Here is a 20694-nt window from a genome sequence, read left to right as displayed (position 1 = left end):
TTACAGCGGAGCTGTTAAGGGCTAGTTTCCCCAGTTTCATGTCCGGTACCAAACAAATGCAGACACAAAGCTACACAAAACGCTGGACAGTTACCGCCATCTATAAGCGACGGCGGCAACCAGATGACCAATCTGGTTGCCGCCGTCTCTCGTAGATGGCGGCAACCTCTCCAGCCTTTCCGTCAAGGTGCGCGATGGTCCGGTGGTCGCCGTCGTGTACGTCCCCCACCCCCCACGACATCCAAGAGAGTCATTGAAGCATTCATGTTGGACGTCTTCGGCTGGGTCATGCTCGGCGACGACACGTCTGCCGTAGTGACGGGTGACGTTAACGTTGACAATGCACGCCAGGAGGGAAAGTAGTTAACGTCGTTTATGCTCGAGCGTTTCGGGCATGCGTGTGTGAACGAACACACGGTGCCCACGATCAGGAGTCGGACGTGTATAGACCTTGTCTTCACTAGGGTGCACTTACACACCCTATCTTCACAAAGAACGTGCCTGCCGTCGGCGTACTTAAGCTAGGTGGCGCAAGCTACCGCCCGTTACAAAAGGTATAGCCAATAACGTTCATCCACCCATCCGTTCGCAAAATGGCGTCCCTCACATCGAAGGCGTGCAGTTTTGGCTACAGATGTAAGGTTTTACTGCGAAATTCCTCACTGAAAAGTAAACCTCATGTTATCAGGACATGCAGTACTGCTGGTGGGCATGGTAAGCTTGGAAACCTTAATTTCACTTCAGCAATTGTGTGTCTACGGCCGTTTTGCGAACCTGTTGCTGCATCGGCCTCATCATCAACCGCTTTCGAGCACTTTGCTTTTTCTTATTTATTGTCAGGAGGCCTTCCAGATCCGTACAAGAGTGCGGAAAAGATGGACATCGAGGAGTTGTTTATCAGCAGAAAGGTTCAGGGCTTTCTAAAGAAGCTGACGGGTTTCGATTTGGAGAAGATCTACGCACCGGTCCAGACACGTCTGAACGTACCGAGGTACGAGTTCCTCACGGACGAACAACTGGAGAAGGCAAGTAAACGCTCCAAGAGGTATCTGAGAAGTCTGCTCCCCATACGCACATCCGCGTTTCAACGCGTTTGAGTGCGTTGCGGCGTCCTTGCGCCTAGGAGCGGTCGCTTGCGGTGGGACGCGCGCCTACCCGCAACGCTCCGTAGCGCGACGCAAGCGAGTAGAGACTCGCTCAACTTTCTGAAGCGTTGCGGTACGTTCGACCAATCAGAAGCCGAGAGGGGAGAGGAGGGTGACGTGTTCGCTCGCCCTCACTCGGCCGACTCGGCGAGACGTATCCGGTTCTCCGCCCGCAGAACTTGATTTTTCGTTTTGGGGAGCGGTGGGGAGTGTATTTTCCAAGGCTGTGATGGTACAAGCTTGACAAAACGTCGGGGAAGCCGGCGGGATTGTCCCAAGATCGAACACTTCGACGCTGTCGCTGTGCGCCACCATGTTGCCTTGGATTTCGCTTACTGTTGGTGAGCCACTAGCGACGATTGCACATTCTTATTGGCTCTTGACAGCGGTTGATCAACACAACTGTGCGTACAGGTTTGGTGCAAGCGCTCTTCGCAACGCTACGCGTCCGCTTGCCGCTACGGAACGCACCGCTCTCAAACGCGAATGTGCGTATGGGTCTTAAGGGAACTTGAAAAGGGGCGCGAAAAGCATTCAGCTGTCCGCAGAGAGCGCCGCTGAAAAGGGAAGCACCGACGCTTTCGCACGAGGAGCTGAATTAATTCGTTGAATCAAGGCCTGACCAAACAGAAATTGTGAGACGACATGACTCCTGCAAAAATCATAAAAGTTGAAACGTCCGGCAGTGCTATGTCTGTTTGAATACCACCGAGCCGAGATCACAATTTTTTCCGCATTTTGGTGACCTCGTTGCTCATAAGACTTGACATCACATGCCACCTGCCAATGCTGACCATCTGTTCTGCTGGGCCCTCGTATCATTGGACCTGAAATTTCCTCCATCCTACTCCAGGGTGAGGGTTTGTACCTTTGCGTTCGAAAACCTACCCGCGTCTAGCGTCGCTCTGTGTTATCATGTGACATGACCCGCCGGAGTAGCTCGGATCTATTTGGGTAAGATTTCGAACACAGCCCTTCCCGTTTTCGGGACCTGGAGAGAAGCGGAGGCCTTGAGCGACTGACCGACAGCCAACAGAGCCTGTGAGTGGCCGTCCGGACCCACGTGATGAGCATCATCAAGACCCCCGTGGAGAATACGGGCGAAATTTGACGGGGGGGGGGGGGGGACTTTCCCCTGGCCAAAAAAATGGACAAAAGCGGACCGCCGCATGACTTACGTCGGAGGCATGCCGCCTCACGATTTCTGTTTGGACAGGCCTTCACGCTTCATGGAAACACGTTTATGGAATTTCATGAACACGTGCATCTACAACATTTTGTCAACAACTTTTTTTTTTTTTTATTAAGTGGATTTTATTGTTGGCTTCATTTCGTTCGCTGGAAGCATACAGAACTAAAGTGGCCTTATCCAGGCGCTTCGGATAAGGCAAAAGAAAATTCGCGAGCCCTAATTCCTACGCTTTTTTTTTGAAGATAAGTTTATTTAATTACAGAAAAAACTCTCATACAGTCCTGCCCGCTTAAACGTAGGTACGCTTGTATGCATGACCTGGCAGTACAGTCAAGCAGTCAGCGCTGTGCGTAGCCATTCCTCATTCCACTCGAAGAAGCTAATATCAGGGCGTCTAGCAACCAGGAAATCCGGGAATTATCAGGGAAATTTTAATTACCGTGAAAAATCGGGGAATTGTCAGGGATATTGTCAAAAAGCAAGCCCAGTCAGGGAAAATGAGCTGGAAATGCCATCGAATGCCCTGAGCAAAGGCCTGAGGACTTGGGGGCAGAAAAATAGGCAATAAATACTGCTTAAAGCGAAGCGCGGGCTCTGCACACCCGATGTAGAGTGTACTACCTGATGCAAAGGAAACAGCCGACAAATCCAGTCCAAGCTTTAGATCGAATTGGATTGAGGGCGCGACACTAGGCTAGATCCAGTCAGAGCTACTAGATTTAGTAACAAACAGGAAAGCCACAGACCCCAATCCAATCCAAGCCTTAAGTCAAAAGTATTTGAAAATGCATCGGGCAGCCGTGCTGCCATTCGGTTATGAAAGTGTGTGGTTGAGCGTCGTGTTTTCATTGCATTTCCGGAAGTGGCCTCTTCACTGACGATGTTGGCGGCAAGAAAGTGCTCGCTTAAAGGCGCCCTGCAATCATATTTAAACGTCTACCTTTTTTGCGGTTTCCGCGTCTCTTGGGGTATGGGCAAGCCAGCGGGCACGGAGAGAGTAACTAAATATCAGTGCGTCATATTTTAACCGGACAACGCGGAAACCTCCTGCACCTACGGGTGCGACCTGTGGTGCCGAAAGCGCGCAAAATGTGACGTCTTTGGTCCTGGGCTCACTACTGGTCAGAGCTGCTAAAAGCTTCTTTTTAGTCGAAACACAAAATATAAGTGGCGTGAACCGTTTCAATTACTTATAAAAGTAGTTTTTGTTCAGTATTTTAGATCAGAAAATAAACAAATGCAGTTTATAGAGAACGGAAACAAAAAATGACCCATCGACATACTCACCACCAAGCGGTGGAAAAGGCGGCGCACACTAGCAACGTGTAGTGGGATCAGGCACCGACGAACGGCGAGCGTAGAAGGGTCCTGGATGTACACGGTGGCGCTGCGGTCGTCTGGACGGGAGGATCCAACCGGTTCCGACCGTTCCCAAGGCTTTCGGCGAGCAGCTTTGGCTTGCGGTTTGGCCGTTTGGCGGTATGGCAGCACGAAGTGGCCGTGTTCTGAACTGATCTTTACGCCGTGTTTGCTGTCGTCTGTGGCCAATGAAGTGTCAGGCCGAATTAGTGTTTAATTGCGCCGCAAATGCAATGCGAGACGCCCAGGCTGCCCCCTTCATAGAGCCTTGCCAGAACATGCTTTAGTGGTGCCCTCTTGAGCCGTCGACACGGAATGTGGTGGCCGTGACCGCTCGCTGAGCTCACTACACCTCCTCTAGTTCACGGCCACTCAAGCAACCAAGGACATCATGAAGGGGGTTATTTTTTGCTTGTTTTTGTAATTTTAATTTGCCTATAACTTTTAAAATAAAGCGAAATCTGAGAAAAGAAAAGCTTTATTAAGTTACTACATTCAGTGCGCTGAGATTCGGTGCAAATTAATAACCAGCAAAAAAATCCTTGCAGGGCCCCTTTAATACGGACTGGACGAACCCGAATATTTTGGAACATGCAAGTTGGATTAAGCCCATGCAAAATTATCCTCACAGTGCTTAATGCTCCCTGCCTTCTCTTGTAATGGTCTTATATATTTGACCGCCTCTGCAGTGGTCGGGGAATTTCACCTGAAATTGTCAGGGAAAACCTAGAAAAGCCAGGAAATTTCAAAATAATAATTTGCTAGACACCCTGATTATAATCTCGAGCCTGCGCTTGCGCCACTCCTCGTTGGAACCACCGAGGGTTCAGCAAAATAGGCTACCATCTGGATGTTGGCGACCAAGGCGATGCGCATGAAAAGACGCTTTCGACAATATATCGCAAATTGTGTCGATGAAACGATCCCGGGGACCTTTCGATGAAACAAACTGTCAATGAAACGTCACAGTGTCGACGATACGAATCGTCATTGAAACTTGGTTGAACAAACTGATTGCCACCATTAGCACGGTTGTATGTGCCTTGCATGTCGTGTCAAGTGTCACCATACCGGCGACCATTGCTCCGTACCATGCTCCCGTGCCCGTACCTTCTGCAACGTACATTTGGCACCATTGAATTTCCGAGAACAAATTGGATGGTGCCAAATGTATGCTGCAGAAAGTATGGGCATCGGAGCATGGTACGGAGCAGTGGTGGCTGATGGGACGTTGACGCAAGCCGCATATAATCATTGATGGCTTGAGAAACGTGGGGCATGGCGAGTCCCGAGCATCTGATTATCGCAGCCAATCAGATTGCGGCATTTGCATAATTAAGTGTGAGCATAATGAGCTATACCCTGTGTTTCTTAAGCGGTCAATGACTATAGTCCTAGAGGTACACGTAGGAGGAGAATTTCCGCCTCTACTCGAAACCCAACTTTGGTGCCTCGTCAAACCTCGCGGCCCGAGCACAAGCACAGTGCGAAAGTCTAGTACCTAGTCCAGTGTGTTCCTCGGTTAATCACAAAGACGCGTTATTCGTGCTTTGAATAGGCAAGTAATTGCTATGCAAAATGTTTCTTCAGTTTCTTTTTAGGAGATTTTCTCCAGCGAAGTTCAGCTACGCTTTTGCCGTATTTTACCTCCACCAGCTCACTTTCACCCTTTCATTGTATCTGTGGAACTGCGTTACTGGGGTGTTGGATAATTTTCCGTAACATCCAAAATAGGCTTTGGAAGTGCACCAAAACGTGTCTTGTGCGTAAGAATGTGAACGTGAGCCGCCAAAAGCCATTTACGCCAGTCACCGGGCTACATAATAAATGTGCGGAGTCCGTGCGCTGGGAGAGCAAGCAGCATCATTGGCTGAGGAGAAAGAGAAGGGCAATGTGCATAAATAACTCACTCGTGCACCATTCAGGAAGCTCCGCGTTCCCTCTTCACGCTTGGCACGCATTGCGGGTCAGGTGCTACGCCTTTGATGCTCGAAATGACGCGAATCACCGATCCAAATTTTCGGATAGCATCATGTTCGCAAATATTCACAGCCCTTTGTCACTGGTAATGCCACCTCCAGGTGGAAATGCAAAGTTTCTGCAATTCTTGCTTCTGCTTACACTACGCGTAAAGTCCCAAGTTTGCATCTCGAAACTGCTCAGAAGCAGCGTTAGTCGCAGTCGGGTACCCTAGCGTGCCTGCCAACGCGGTGGTAGTACGTCTTAAAATAGCGGGAGAGTCAAGGACGTCCCCGGCTTGCTGATGTGCTATGTGTGGATGTACGACCTACAAACCTAGAAAACGACAGTGATGCCATTTCTGCGACCCCCTCCAGTCAGGCATCCATTTCGACAATGGCACGCAGCGGTGGGCGAGAGGACTTTTACCGCCGCTTAATTTGCATTTATTACGGTCCACTAGCGTGCGCTAGGTCGCGTTGCACTCTTATTTCTGTTTCTCATGAAGCTTGGCGCTCGAGATGCTCAATGTCCCGGCAGCGACGTAACAAATCCTACATACAATTAGACGGCGGTGATGCTTTCTTTGTTTCCCCACGTACGCGGTCTTGTAGCATCGGACAGGAATCTGGGCTCGGTTGCGATGATCCCCACCTTCAGAATGCCCTCACTTGCCCCTGCAGAAGTTTGAGGAGGCACACCAGAAAGCACGCCGGAAACTCCAGATGCCGCCGGTGCTGCGGGAGCGGCGGCCGTGCGAGGAGGTCCTTGCCAAGGACCCAGAGATCCAGGGCCACGACGACAGCACCTTCATCTTTACGGACATCTCGTACGGATACCCCGACAGGGTGAGGGAGGACCGCCGAAATGGCATACTGGATGACGTGCCAGGACAGATTGCTTACCTGGCTCCAAAAGTAGTTCGTTACAATTAAAATTCCTACCGCTCAAAAGGTGGTTCTTTGCGATTTTAGAAAGAAGTGCAATCACCTCGCAACTACTTTCGCTACATCTTTGTGCGACATTGATCGGACGGCATTTTTCCACGACGAAGCGCAGTATTTGTTTTGCTCGCATCGTCGTTTGACGGTGCACCGTGCACCTTTTCTTACATTTCTCACACTGTGTGGCTTTGTTCTATAAAGTTTATTAGTCGTACTGCAGGAAGCCGGCACGGAACTGTAACGAACTTGGCTCAAGGAAAATGGGCACGAGATTGCTCGTTGGGACAAACAGTGGATGAAAACTTAGACGAAACGTGCAGCATGTGCGCCTCATTGACCCGTGGTGATCCGTGGCCTGTGAGCGTAAACTTTGATTTATGTTTGCGCGTAGGATATCCCATTAAGCGTTGGGAAGCGTGCGTACCACTCACGCTGCATCCTCTCTTTGTTTTTTCCAGGAGCGCATTGTGGCGGTGCGAGAGCCCAACGGCCTGCTGCGGACGGCCAGCTGGGAGGAGCGGGAGCGGATGCTGCAGTCCTACTTTACCAGCAAGGACAAGTCCTTCTACATGCCCAAGATGTTTGAGCCAGACCACCTGCAGGCGAGTCCCTTCCACAGCCCCCGTCCACTCGCGTGGGGACCCTGGCATAAACTTGGAAGGTGGAGAGGAGGCAGGTTCCATCTCCCGGAGTAATAGCACCGGCAAGCCGGTCTGTTAGGAATACCCGAGGTAGGTGGAACTACAAAGGTCGCAGGACCTTGCTGCGTCCCGTCAACGAACTGCCGCACATAGACATTCTCTTCCATCATTCAAAATTGTTGTAATGTCACGCATTATTTGCGTGACATTACGTTACCTGATGTCACGTTAAAAGAAAATGGCATATTTTGCCGCTAAATTTGGCAGGTGGCTACGGTGTTTCACGAACCGCATCCAGGGATCTACCGCCAAACCTCACCACTAACGGCTGTCAATGTAAGACGCAGAGGCACAGAAGTCTCGATTTTGAGACTCTTTTTTGTTTTCTTCTCCAGATAAAAAGGTGCTTTGTTGTTTTTTTTGCATCACCATTTGTGGTTTTTGAAGAGTGTTCAGTTCAGAAATCTGCCAGAAATGGAAGCTCGTTTGTCTCAATATTTTTTCGACGCACATCACATTTTTCTTTTAATGTATTAAGGGAACATGCTACGCGGACACACACATTTTTTTTCATTTTTGCCCGAGGACAATAAAACTTCAGATATTCAGAGTTTTGCCTGTTCTTTTCAAAACAGTCATCAGTTTTAATGTGGATTATAGTTTTTGTTTAGTGCCCCACCCAACGACAGAAAAAAGCATTTCTCATGTGCACGGTCCGACATACTAGTTGTTCACAAAGAGCATCGGGCAGTAGCTCATTTAGCTCTTTATAAAGAGTAGATTGCAAATGACTAGTCAAAAGCTGTGCATTACTCTCCAATCTTGAAATAAAAATAACAATATCTTGCAATACTTCCATTCTACAAGCCCATTACAAGTTTTTTCAAGTTTCTATAGATATAACTGAGATATTGCATTTTCAAATACATACTAGCACTCTACATATACCCAAGATCATAGGTGCAAAATTTCTTGGTGATGCGAAGATTCTAAGTGCCAAAAACGAAGCCCACAAACTGTGAAGATTGCCCTAAATTGCGAGAGAAAAACGCAGTTGAAAGTTCAAAAGATGTATTCCCATTTAAGAGCAACAGTAATTACGCGAAATTTGGCTGGAATTTCATCAGGGTGTCTAGAAAGAATGCGGAGTGACTCAAAGTCTCCCGCACTGTATGAATCTAAGGTCTTTTGGTGCATGGGCGTCGGCAGGCCGAGAATAGCACAGAAGCATGAAAGTTGGTCATGTCCTGCATCTATCGCACGCGTGGCCAATACAGCCTTCACATTGACTGCAAAACGATCGCGCAAGCTCCCACTGACGTGGCGTCCGTTTCCGCTTCCGGCTCCACCAGGAGTGACACGTTTCGACGTAAACGTAGAGGAAAGAACCGATGCAGGGCACTCGCTGTTTTCACGGTGCAGTGCAAGGAACGATGCAAGTCCCTTACACTTCCCCGCCGACTTCCGGACGGAGAGTTTGCCCTTTTGACAAGCGGGGCAGCTCGCACCTCTCACAAGTGTCTTCAGCGCACCAATCTCACACACCACTGCACTCGCAGAGCCATCACCGCTTCTCCCTTCGTTTCCGAAGAACCCGTTTTTTGAAGCACTGACAAACGTGAACGCAGCATTAATTAGGTCAATCTCTTTGGAATTGTCGGGACAGTCACCGTTGCTGGGGTTAGGCTTTTCGGGCATTGGTGAACATTGTGCCGCTGGCGTCCTTCGCTCGAGTTTATGCCACCTTCCTTTGAACTTGTAGTCGCTACGGAACTTTTGAACAGTAAAATTGTGCTTTCTAGAGTTGTCCATCGCCAATACAATCGGAAAAACATAGAAGCATCGTGGTTCTTATTTGCGTTGTAGCGACGCGAGAGCAACACCTAGGCTTTGCTTCTATCATGCAAGCTGCTCAACCAAAGGTAGTCTCGTGATGGGACTACGTCATATAAAGGTCCAGCAGCGACGCACGAAAGACGCGCCAAAACGCACAGTTTATTATTATTGGTTGAGGAAATACGAAACTGACAGATGTTCTGCCAGCGAGAGGAAGGTTGTAACTACCCTCCCAAACAATAGCAATGGTGGGCGGCGCCACTGTTGCGAGTTGGAGCCGCTCAGAGATGGGCAAGATTGGGAAATTTTGCGATTTCTCGGCCTGCCGCGAATTGGTCAGACGCATTTTTCATAAACTTTTCGTGCAAATATTGTTTTGATTTTTTGCACAACATGCACAAAGAAAAAATCTAAAAGTTTGGGGAAAAAGTTGGTTTTTGGATTTGCATGTTTCGAGTTGTGTAACGAGAATATTGAGATTCGTCCGTCGCTTTTTTGTAACTGCAGTGGGTTTCCTACGGCTCTGTTTTTGTCGCATCTAGAGTGTGGGGGGAGCTTTCGCGAATGCACTGTGGTGGGTGAAGAGTTTGGCTCCTCCCACCTCCTTCCCCTTTAGCTGAGACTCCAGCGTTTGCTCTTCTAAAGCAGAAAGAGCTTCCCTCAAACTCTTAAATTGTAACCGACTACAGGGGGACGTTTCGGAGAGGATCTGTAACCTGGGTGCTGCGTGACGCTATTGCAGGACGTCCTGGACAGGCAGTGGTATGGCTTCGTCCTGGACAGGGCTTGCATCCAGTTCGAGCCAGACGATCCAAACTATATCAGGGTACGTTCCGCATTCGGGAGCAGAATGCTCCAAACCGTGAGTGCCCACATTGGTGGTCCCTAGAATGAGAAAGAGAGCAACGAAGAGCGGAGGGAGAAAGTAGGCTATAGGTCAGGCACGTTCGTTTTGCCGAAACGCGTTGAAGTTGTAAGTGTGCTAGTAAACTTTATTTTTATGCAGGGCGTGACGTTTCTCTTTTTCCGCAAAATAGAGCTAGCAAAAACACTGGATACAGACCTTAACGGTTATGTTTTCTCTCTTGTTTTGCGTATATCAAAGTGTTGCCAGCATTATGAGCCAATCAAGACCTCCGACGTGTCCCATCATTTTGAAGCGGCCAAACTGCACGGGACCCTGTCCTTTAGATTGCTGCATTAACTCCACGGTTCCCATTTGGGGATTTGCCGGGAGGCCTTAGAAATGATGCCAACTCTGTTTCCCAGGGGCAACCCCTTCGCTTTCAAGCTCGGCGATCCTGTGGTACGAGAATTGTCGAAAAGAAACGTAATATCTCGGACATTAAAAGTCGTTACTGCACTCAATTGAGTGAAATGAGCAATGAGCGGTTGATGTCGCCTCGCTTTTAACGGAGGGACCGCCAATATACGACTCATTAAGACTAATTGCGACTCGTGCATGCCCACGGAGAATAATAGCATGAAAAGGACAAAACACGGGGCACATAAAAGGTGTAGCCTGCCCTTTTTCTAACAAAGAGCCAACATGCTCGTTTGTTCAGTTACATAACGGTTGGGTTGCTTACCAAATACTTTCCCGAGAATGGTGCCTGGAACGTGGCTCCGACGCACGTTTACTGCGTCCAAACAAATAATTTCTCAATGGGCCCCATGATGTCACAGCCGCTGTCACAACAGCAGTGGTGGGCCAGTTTGGATGCAAATTGGACGCTAAACACATTGGTTGGAGACGTCTTCCAGGCAGCCTAGTTTATTCCTTAAAAACTGGAAAAGGTTATTGCGAGCCATCTTCGTTTCCGGGTTCACGAGAAGCTTGGAACTGGTGGTTTCCTTCAGGTGACACACGCGACCTATGACCACATTGACAGCCAGCGGAAGTTCCACGACCTGCGCTCGACGCGCCACTTTGGGCCAATGGCTTTCTACCTGGTCGTGGTGCGGAGGATCGACAACCTGCTCATCGACACCCTGCAGAGGGACATGTGAGTCCCACCACTTTCTCCGAGGTTTTTCTCTCTACTTGAAGCATTTTAAACACCTCGGGGTCCAAAGGTGAACGGTAATGTAGGCAGCGGGAGAGTTGGAAACTGGAGCTGTGTAAATTGTGAAATTTTAACTCGAATCAAATTCAAAGTGTCAAATAGTGGCCGAAAAGTCGAATACGAATATTAAAAGCTTTTTTTGCAAGATCAAACAAAAACTGCAGGGATGAGAAAGAAGCCCCCCATCCTTGTAGGACATGGAAAACTAAGAGAGGCTAGCACGAATAAGAAGGGTGTTAAAGCTACAAACTTAAAGGGTGGAATTCAATATTGTCTTTTTTGGTACAAACTTGGTCTATGCACTCTAAACATCCTTTAAAATTCAAAATTACAATCACGAGCGATCTTTTTCTTCCTTTAGAGGTTGACCAAACACATTACCCTTTTACTGAGATGTCTGGAAAAAAATGTGTTGTGTGTTTGGTCACGTTTCTAAGGGTGAAAAAGCAGTGTTGGGTAAAGTACATCTAAAAGGTATTTCAAGTAAAGTGCAAAGTGAATGAGAAGTGATGTACTTCAAGTAAAGTAGTAAGTACACTGGGTGCAATCTACTTGAAGTGAAGTACTATAAATACAATGTACTTTCAAAGTAAAGTACCAGTATTTAACACAATCCTTCATGATGTCCTTTAATTCCCCTATACAGTGATTTTTTAACTTGTATGCATTGCCCAGGGGTAGTCAGGGGTGCAATACCTATTTTCAAAAAACAGCGGCGAATATTTGATAAAGTCAAGTGGCCACAGAGTTGTTATCCTCAGGAATGGAGCCGAATACAGAAGGTCCGTCTTTTGAGTTTGACGCCCCTTGCACTGGATTGTTGCACCCAAGGGGGTTAAATGTACTACTAGGAGAAAGCATGACGTCAGCCCCGTAGCTTCCGCAAGCAATCCTCTCGTAGGGGAGTGTCCTCTCCTTATTGAAACAAACAGTGAGCATGCAAGCGAGCTGGTGATAATTAATCACCATGTGACACCTGTGATTGAGGTGCAAAAAAATAAAAGAACTTTCGAATCGAAGGAAAAGACAAAAGAGAATGTCTGAAAATATTGAGACGTTCTAGTCTGTTGTCTTTTTCTTCGACCTGAAAGTTTAATTTTTCCGCACCACAGTCTCAGTTGCTTCATTATGATTAATTTTGCTCTCCTGATATTCTAAAGCTCCTCGCTTGCGCTGACCGAGTGACATGTAGCGGGAGTTCAAAAAGCTACTGGAAAGCCACCCCCAGAACAAACGGAGCAATGCGCCGTCTGCTGACGTTTCTGGTGAGAGTAGAATATCCCTCTCAGTATTACTTCGGAGTTGACAGAGCATCATTTCGTGATACAAATTTAACAAAATCAAATTTGGGGAATGTACTTTGAAGTCAGGAATTGTACTTCAAGTAAAGTAAAAGTTTCTTAAACCTACTTGAAGTAGTACTTTAAGTACAATGTACCTAAAGTACTTCCCAACGCTGTGAAAAAGGCCACGCGTAATCGTAATTTGATGTGTTATATGACGCTTAGGGTATACGAGAGACTTTGCGCCATAAAAGGATGATCTCGAAATCCATCTTAGTGCCACTTTAAACAGCATGCCGAGTGAATGAACGGATATAGGTTAACCTTTTGATTCGGGCGACGTTTTGTGTCGCCTTGCCCTGGCACCTTGCTCAACGTTCTGGGGAGCGACAGGTTAGCGTAAGAGGCCGGTTTAATCATTGCCGTTTTTTGGATTTTAATCATATTTTTGTCATATTATGGACGTAACAACCGGGGTTTATGTAGTGCACAAAGCTGGCTGCGGGTGTCGCAAGGCCCTTGAATTGGAAAGGGTGACATGCTTGCTTTTAGGGGTTTCATCCAGCACATCAAAAAAGCTGGGAGCATTACTGCTTTGTTCGAGGAACACGACGAGCAAACTACTTTCTGTGGAAATAGTTTTTTGCCGCTGAATGCGGGCTCGATTTAGATAAACACTGGCCTCTGAGGAGTATTTCACCGTATGAATGGCGTTCCTGAATAAACCCGAATATTTGCCAGCAGTACCAATATTCTATGTATAAAACTCAAATACTAGGAATTTGAAAGTCAAATGCATTTATACCGATAATTATTATTAGATTCGGATTCCAAAGTCGAATAGTCGCACACCCCTATTGGCAGCGGAGAAATTAATGGCCTCGTCGTTGACTCGTTCACAATTCCAAGTACGCGGTAGAACCTCTTTCAATGGACCTGTGGTAGGTGGTACTTCCTAGAAAACTAACTTTGCACAAATGCTTGTGCGTGTCTTCAAAGTCGTCTTCCGATAAGATTAATTTTTGCTAAGTGGGACGGTCTTAGCCGACCTTTCAGAGTTCCTCTTGAAGGTACACTAAAGTGGTTCTTCACTTGGTCTTTTTACGACTCCGACTGGAACACTTGACGAAGTCTAAATCCCACAAATTGTTTGCTCAGCCACCCTGCTACTGTATTTTATCTTCCTTATCTTGTGAAAGGAAAGCACTTGTTGCTTTTCCTTTTTCGACACAAAAGAGGGTATGACTTCAGTTGAGCATTTTATAATAAATAGGGACGCTTATGGGAATTTTTTGTTGATTTTTAGACCATGAAGCATCATGTCTGAACAATAAAAAGATACTGCGTTAGTGCATGCATATTCTACTCTATGACATCCAGTGTTGGGAGCAAAGCAAATACTGTAAACGATTTAACCTTCGCAAGGACCTAATTTTCAAGAATTTTCCGACGAATAATATTGCAAAAAATAAATCCCGCTGTTCGATTATATTATGATAATGAATACAAACCAAACCACTCCCAATCACGAAAATTTGTGCCCGCAAAATATTCCCGAAATCTGCACATCACAAAATTTGCGAAATATTGAGCCCTCGAAAATAATGTTGTTTACAGTATTTTACATTTTTCTGCATCATCACTAGCAATGCTTATTCCAGTTTCGGGTGTGTTTTAGATTGTTGACTTCTTTTCACTCCTGTTTAGGCCTATAAGTGGCTGGCAGTTGTAGCATTGTCATAAATTCAACCTTTTCGTGTGGCTCTTGCTACAAAGGCACTTTACGAAGGCCTCGGTGTTTATGCACGGTGCTCGTTTCCGTTTCTGACATATTCTTTAGGCGTTTGCGAATGGTGGATGTTCAGTTCGAAGCGAATTCAAAGCGAATAGTGGTTTTGGCCGAATATTTTTGAGTCGAATATCAAGTAGTTTCTTCAAGCCTTTCACTACTGCACCATTCTTAAACGGAAACCCTGCTAAACTCGTGAAGGTTGCTCCCAAGCTTCCTCTTGTCCATTTCTAAGCTAATTTTAATCTAAATATATTTATGGACTAGCCTACATTGGGATAGTGAGTGAACGACACATTTGATATAAAATTATAGATATACTGTGGAGATGCCGAGCTATATATAATCAAGGGGATTTACAAATCTTAGTATATATACAAATATGTATCTTGTCTTAAAGGCCGACCTACAAAACCATTTTCCGCGGGAGAAGAGGTTTCCTCCTTGCCACCCAGAAAGGAGGAAACCCCTCCTCCTTTCCACAGAGACTAGCTTCCGGACCCGCCCTTTTCAGGGGAGGAGGAGGAAGGAGTGCGAGAGGGGAGGGAGCGAAGGTCGTTGGGGAGCACTTTCCTACCCTGCGGAAAATGGTTTCGTAAGTCGGCCTTTAAGTCTTGAAATTGAGAAAATAAAAATAAAAAGTATTACGAATGCAGGTTGTCAGGACATCTGTGCCTAACCTGTCCTCTCACACAATAGCCAGATTTCAATTTTGAAAGTTACTGTGGTTTCAACTATGTGTTTATGGGGCTCTGCAGCCATGAGATGGTGCGGTGGCTGCCTTGATAAGTTAGACGATCAACTCAAATTGGTTCATTTACTTCTTAATGAGCGGTTTCATAGGCCACGTTGCAATTTCAGTTTTAGGGACAATCATTATGAGGGGCTAAACTAATTGGTACAATTTGCGTAAGTACGTACAATTAGATTCAAGAGATTCAATTATTGGTTTTTGCGTTCTTGTCGTCGAAATGGATGCAGAAAGAATAAGGCGTTGAGGAGTGGCACACTTGTTTGGCCGTTACCTCAGCGGCGGCGCATCCACCAGGTTCCGAGGTAACGATGAGGCGCATGAAACAACCGTGTCACGCTTGTACGCATCATTGTGGGCGGATGTTTCGGAGTTCTTTCCACGACCAGAGCAAGGCAGATAAAATGAACCAAGCCAGGAATATGTCCAAGTTTGTTAACATTTGGCAAACACTTTAAGTTGGTTAAGCCTCTCGCAACGGCCATTTAATACTTGGACGCATAAAACCAGTAACTAACGAATTTTAGTTCATTTACCGCCACCTCGTTACGGTCATTCCCTCGCCGAGCCCGGTAAATATGCGATAAAGACAGCACGTACGTAACTCGCGGCCTTTTATTAAAACCTGTTTTAATTAATTACTGCGGCATCTCCCACGGGTGAAAGTGATGGGTGCACGCCCGTACCAGCATCTCCTTTTGGGTATGATGTGGAGGTGGGTTTCCAGGGGCCCTGGCATTTCCGGGCACACATGTGGAGCGCTCGAACCGGTGGCCGGTCGTCACGCACGCTGCTTACGACCGTCTGCCTTCCCTTACGACCAGAGAAAACGCACTGGTGCCATCTGCTCGGGTGCAACACTCGCAGTTGCCCCGTAGGTTTTTTTGCACATCAATTTCTCTTGGCTCGGAAATCTTTTGACAGTGTTACGAACGAGCCTTTCTCGTAGATGGAACGCACATTCAACCTCGCCAATACTGTGAAACCTTGGCTCTAGTGTAATGCAGTTGCAGGGTGCCAGTGCGCTCTCTCCTCGTGAGAGATTGCGAGAGCTCGGTCCTAAAGAAAGGCAGGCGCGAATGGGCCCTTGGATTCCCTCGGGCGGGCGTTCCGACGCCGGGTCTTCGTCCGGCTCGGAAGCCCGTCTTGGAAGCCTGTCTTGGACGCCCGGAGATTGTACAAGCCTGTCGGACATCTCGCCTCGCAGTAACCGTCGTTTGTTTCTGCGGCAGGATTGAAGACGCGGCCGACCTGGTGAGGCTCTTCTACCACGTACATCCGCGGAGCGATGCGTCGGAAGTGGACGACCGGGCGGATGGAGTAGAGCTCGTTCAGGTGGGCGCAACAAGAGCCGCTGAATGCAGATAGTTGGTACTATGTTCTTCTCGTGGGTGCCTCCATTTTGGTACTTGGTGCGCAGCAGACGCATTAGGCGATTGGCTCGTTGATCGCCGACATTGTCTAAATTTCCAGACGATGTCGGCAATGTTGGGAGCTGAAGGTCGCGAGATAGCATTGCAAGACAGTAGGATGGCAGCTACCATGATATGACAGAATCGGGGTCTTGTACTCCCGATGAGATCACTCGATCATCGTGCCCGCGGCATGCCTGTGTGCCGCCTCTCACCAGCCTGCGTGCGCTGAGCCTTACTACGCTTTGCACCGGAGTGCTAGGAGCAGCGGCTGACGTCGGTGATCACCTGGGAGCACCCGGAAATTATGCCCAGTACTATCACAGGTGTTGGTCTTAGTCTTGATTGTAGGTTGATCTCCAATTTTAAAACGCTGTGCCAGGAGAAAAAAACAACACTCGTCTACAATTGAATAAACATGGTAATCAACGTAGTTTTCGTGCAGCTGTCGATCAAAAAGAGCTGCAAACTGACCTCATTTTGGTTCCAACACAGATAAACAGCTGCACCACTTTTAAAGCAGAATTGTAGGTTTTCATAATATTTGTGCGTAGCTGTTTTTGCAGGTCATAATAGTAGTCAAATTTGGTAGGTTTATGAAACATGTGGGGAAGCATTTTTATTGATAGACACGTGAGCGGATATGCTGGTTTTCGCTGGCATTTTACAGGAATTTTACGGGCTAATTAAACTCAAATTTAAAAGTGGGAGGGGAGAGGGGCTTTATCCCGACCGAAATGTTGCGCTATGATTCATTTTTCATCCTTGTTTTTAGTACCCATTGTAAAGGGAACCCTTAAAAGGAGGCTCTGTGTTCTTTTTGTGCTCTGTTTTTATTACAAAAGGCAGTAACCTTCTCCAGTATAAAAAAAAAACTCTTAGTCATTATCAAAGATGGACTCATGTAGCGATGCAATTGACCCCGTAAGTGATGACGTCACAACATGGCGTCTGGGTCCAAACAAACCGTTGCTAGAGACGTTGCTATGGACTAATGCATGGAGACAGCACATGAGGCTAGATTTTTGCTTACAAGTAAGTAAATAATTTTTTGTAAGCGACCTCACTTCTTGTTTACTAATAATGAAGATGTTCCTGTCATTTCAGTGTCGTATTGCAACGATGAAAGCCATTTCTGAAGTATTACACTCCGCTTTGCTTTGGTAGCAGACGACACGATAGATTTGCTGGCCTCTGTTGCAGCAGGCATCTTCATTGAATTGCGTCGGTAAACAAGCGACAAAAACAAGTGCATTGCCGTGGCCGTAAAGGCCTCCGCAATGTGCGTTTTTTTGTTTTTTTTGTGAAGAACCCAGTTTGGTTCAGAGCTGTGAAAATGCCGTAAAATCAAACCACGTCATGCAGATCATTTACGACGACGACCTGAAGCGCATTACCGGCGTAGTGCAGGCAAATATGAGAAACAAATCGTACGCCGTCAAGGTAATTCGTTTATTATTATTATTGAGGTTGTCAGGTTATTAAAGAATTCCATGTCTATTGCGATTTTTCAGTAACCATTGCAGCAATGGTTACAACTAGGTACGATGCACCCTAACACAGCGCGCGTTCACGAACAAAATTTGGGATCTCGACCGATCGCCTGAAGTGCTTTTCTCATGGGTCCAATGCGATCTTTTAGCAGACGATCACCTCGATCGACGCCCGGACTTTCGATTAACCATATTTTGCATCGCACCCCATTATGAATTCTTTTAAGTTACTGAAAATCATTATATTTAGAACAAATGCGATATCAGGATATCGTCCTTATTCACACAATTCAAACGACGGCGCCGGCGTGTGGCAGACGGCATACTTCTTGCATTCGTCGTCTGCTGCAGGCATCTTGAGGACCGGAAGTTGCAGTCGTAAATATTTCAGAAACAAGCGATTACTGGCACGCTTCTGTCGAAAGATATATGACAGTCAAGCTTTCTATATCTGTGATTTCAAGAAATTTAAATCCTACTCCTGATTTTTGAACAGTCGGGTTTTCGTAGCGAAACCTAGCCACATGTATTTGTCCATAACAACGACCCTAGCAACGGTTTGTTTGGACCCATGACGTCACACTTACGGAATCAATTGCTTAATTTTCGAGTGACTTGGCTGCTCCAGACCAATATTGTGACTGCTACAGGACCTGCTACCAAAGGTCTAATGCCGCTTCCATCACCCCAAGTCGGTTTTATCGAGAATCGGGAAAAACGGTTAAACCCCAACTTGTTGCTGTCCTTCAACAATGAAAGAAAAAATAGCAGCGACCTTTCACTCCTACAATGCACAAAGTCCAGTATTTAAGGAGCGATTGTTTAAAGTTGTTTAGAGCACTTTGGGGAGTTTGAACATGAATCTCTGGACAGGTGTTCACACGGAAGGACTCAAACAAGAGGGCCCACCTGGAGCTGGCCATGCAGACCTACCTGGAGGTGAAGAGCAGCAGAGACCAGGTGTCCACGGGCCTGGCTGCAGCTAGGGGACTCCAGTGACCATCCCCAGAGTGGAGTCGCCACATTCCGGGAAGAAAAAGAACTGGACTCCCGAATCTTTAGAGCCAACGGTAGCCACCTTAACCATTAAATTACCGTTGGAAGACAAACGGTGCTGGTCGGAAACTGTCGCGCTTGGCGCCGTTTTGTGAAGATTCCACCAACCGCAAAGTTGGTTGCCCCACGATGTGAAGCCACTCTCCTTTGTGGGAGAGTAGCCTCGCCTGGGTTGTGTGGTCAAGCGCTTCTTAAAATTGGCGATTTCTGGCTCGCTGAAACTCATTAGCAGAAGTACCATTCTAGAGATGATGCAATAAAGATGTTCTGGACACTGGGGAACATTCATTACTCAATTGTTACTCCACTTTAGAACTTCCATTGCTGGTGTTTTAATGGTGATCAAGCTTTCAAGAACCATGTCTTGTGGCGTATGAACTGTGTGCACAACTTTGCTTTTTTTTGGGGGTGACAAGTTTAGACTATCATTTTTATTGAGTTTGTTGTACATGGCATTTGATTGCAGCTTGCTACAGCATTTTATTGTGGGGAAATATGATATTGCATGTATGTAATAAGGTTGCAGTTGCATAATGTGTCTTTCCTATGAGCATACCACAAAATTAGAACTTCATTGCACCAAGTGGCCATGCAGTATTTGGTATTCCCCTATTAGGGCGACGCAACATTCGCGCTTATAATTGCTGACTGAAGCGATCTTCAGTGAGAATCAGATCTTTCTTAGGATCCCTATCGTTTCTTCGAAGCGCCTTTTGTGGAAATACGTTTTGTAGACAACTTTTCATGTACACACATTTCATGGACACACGCTTCGTCGAAGCTGTACCTTTTGTGGGCACATACCCCCGTGACGTTTCGTCGACAACGCACTTCTTCACTAAGCCGCAAAAAGCTAGCGCGCGATTCACTAAAGTGCGCTTAAAAAAAAACACGCCCCCCTCCCCTTGTAATCGAGGCGAAACGCAAAAAGTTTGTTACAAAAATAGCAGGGTTGTGTACGACGACACGTCTCAGAATATTTTTATCAACTGCCTGGTGAAATTTAGTCGACGAACTGAATGCCACCGGGCAAACATCAGGGTTGCCAGGTAGTTTCTAGCGCAAACCGCCAAATGCCAGACGGTGTAGCCCAAAAGTAGCCAAATGCAAGAGATTTATGTAGGCCAAAAGTAGCCATATTCTGCAGAGCCCAAAATATTGTGCGCTGAAATGTACGAGCTCAATTTGATGGCACTGCGTCTGCATATCTCGGGATTAGCAGCTTCCAAGATCTACGACATCTTGAAATGTATTGAACGTTTTATTTCAAACACAAAAATTTTCCACTTGTGTTTTTACAGTCGCATAGTTTTGAAGCACTCGCTCGCACCCGGTTTACTCACCTCATACATGATTTATGTGTTAAAACGGGCAAAAACTTCTTCAGTAGGGTTGATGTCCATACAGCACTCGTTCTTCCCAATGAAAGCAAACTTTACATAGAGGACATTTTGAAGAGTTGGAAGGGACATGTTCTTCCTTAGGCCTGACTTTGTGAGGGACACGTGACTGAATAATTTCTCCACGGCAACATTTGACAGGGGCAGTGTCGGGAGCGTGATGGCAAGCTCGGATAGCAACGGAAACAGGGCTACTCCTGCGCTTTGATCTTGGCCTTGTTCGGAATATTCATTGTCCCAAATCTTTTGTTATGGCTCACTGTGCTTTAAGAAAATTCCACGTTTTGCGGTGTGGTGGTGTCAAACTTTATTAACAATATGACGCCCTGTCCGGCGCTAAGAAGGGACCTGATAGTCGGGTCTCTTCA

The 20694-nt window shown here is 46.8% G+C and overlaps 1 protein-coding gene across 1 annotated transcript; it reads left to right on the top strand.

The window, feature by feature from the left end:
• The first annotated feature begins 572 nt into the window (after positions 1–572).
• Positions 573–19205, top strand: LOC8023846 (28S ribosomal protein S22, mitochondrial). The gene is made up of 8 exons (XM_040209513.2): positions 573–714; positions 841–1025; positions 6339–6503; positions 7058–7201; positions 9819–9902; positions 10937–11082; positions 16198–16300; positions 18744–19205. The coding sequence occupies exons 1-8, from the start codon at positions 594–596 to the stop codon at positions 18867–18869; spliced, it is 1074 nt and encodes a 357-aa protein (XP_040065447.1). The 5' UTR covers positions 573–593; the 3' UTR covers positions 18870–19205.
• The last annotated feature ends 1489 nt before the right edge of the window (positions 19206–20694 follow it).

The sequence above is a fragment of the Ixodes scapularis genome, unplaced genomic scaffold (genome assembly GCF_016920785.2).
Source record: "Ixodes scapularis isolate PalLabHiFi unplaced genomic scaffold, ASM1692078v2 PGA_scaffold1__304_contigs__length_218370807, whole genome shotgun sequence".
Classification (NCBI taxonomy): domain Eukaryota; kingdom Metazoa; phylum Arthropoda; class Arachnida; order Ixodida; family Ixodidae; genus Ixodes; species Ixodes scapularis.
This window is presented reverse-complemented; position numbering and strand designations above follow the sequence as displayed.

Coding starts and splice junctions, on each gene's coding strand:
- LOC8023846 (XM_040209513.2), top strand. CDS start 594: ATGGCGTCCCTCACATCGAAGGCGTGCAGTTTTGGCTACAGATGTAAG. Junction 11,083..16,197: donor GACACCCTGCAGAGGGACAT/GTGAGTCCCACC, acceptor TTTCTGCGGCAG/GATTGAAGACGCGGCCGACC. Junction 16,301..18,743: donor ATGGAGTAGAGCTCGTTCAG/GTGGGCGCAACA, acceptor ATCTCTGGACAG/GTGTTCACACGGAAGGACTC.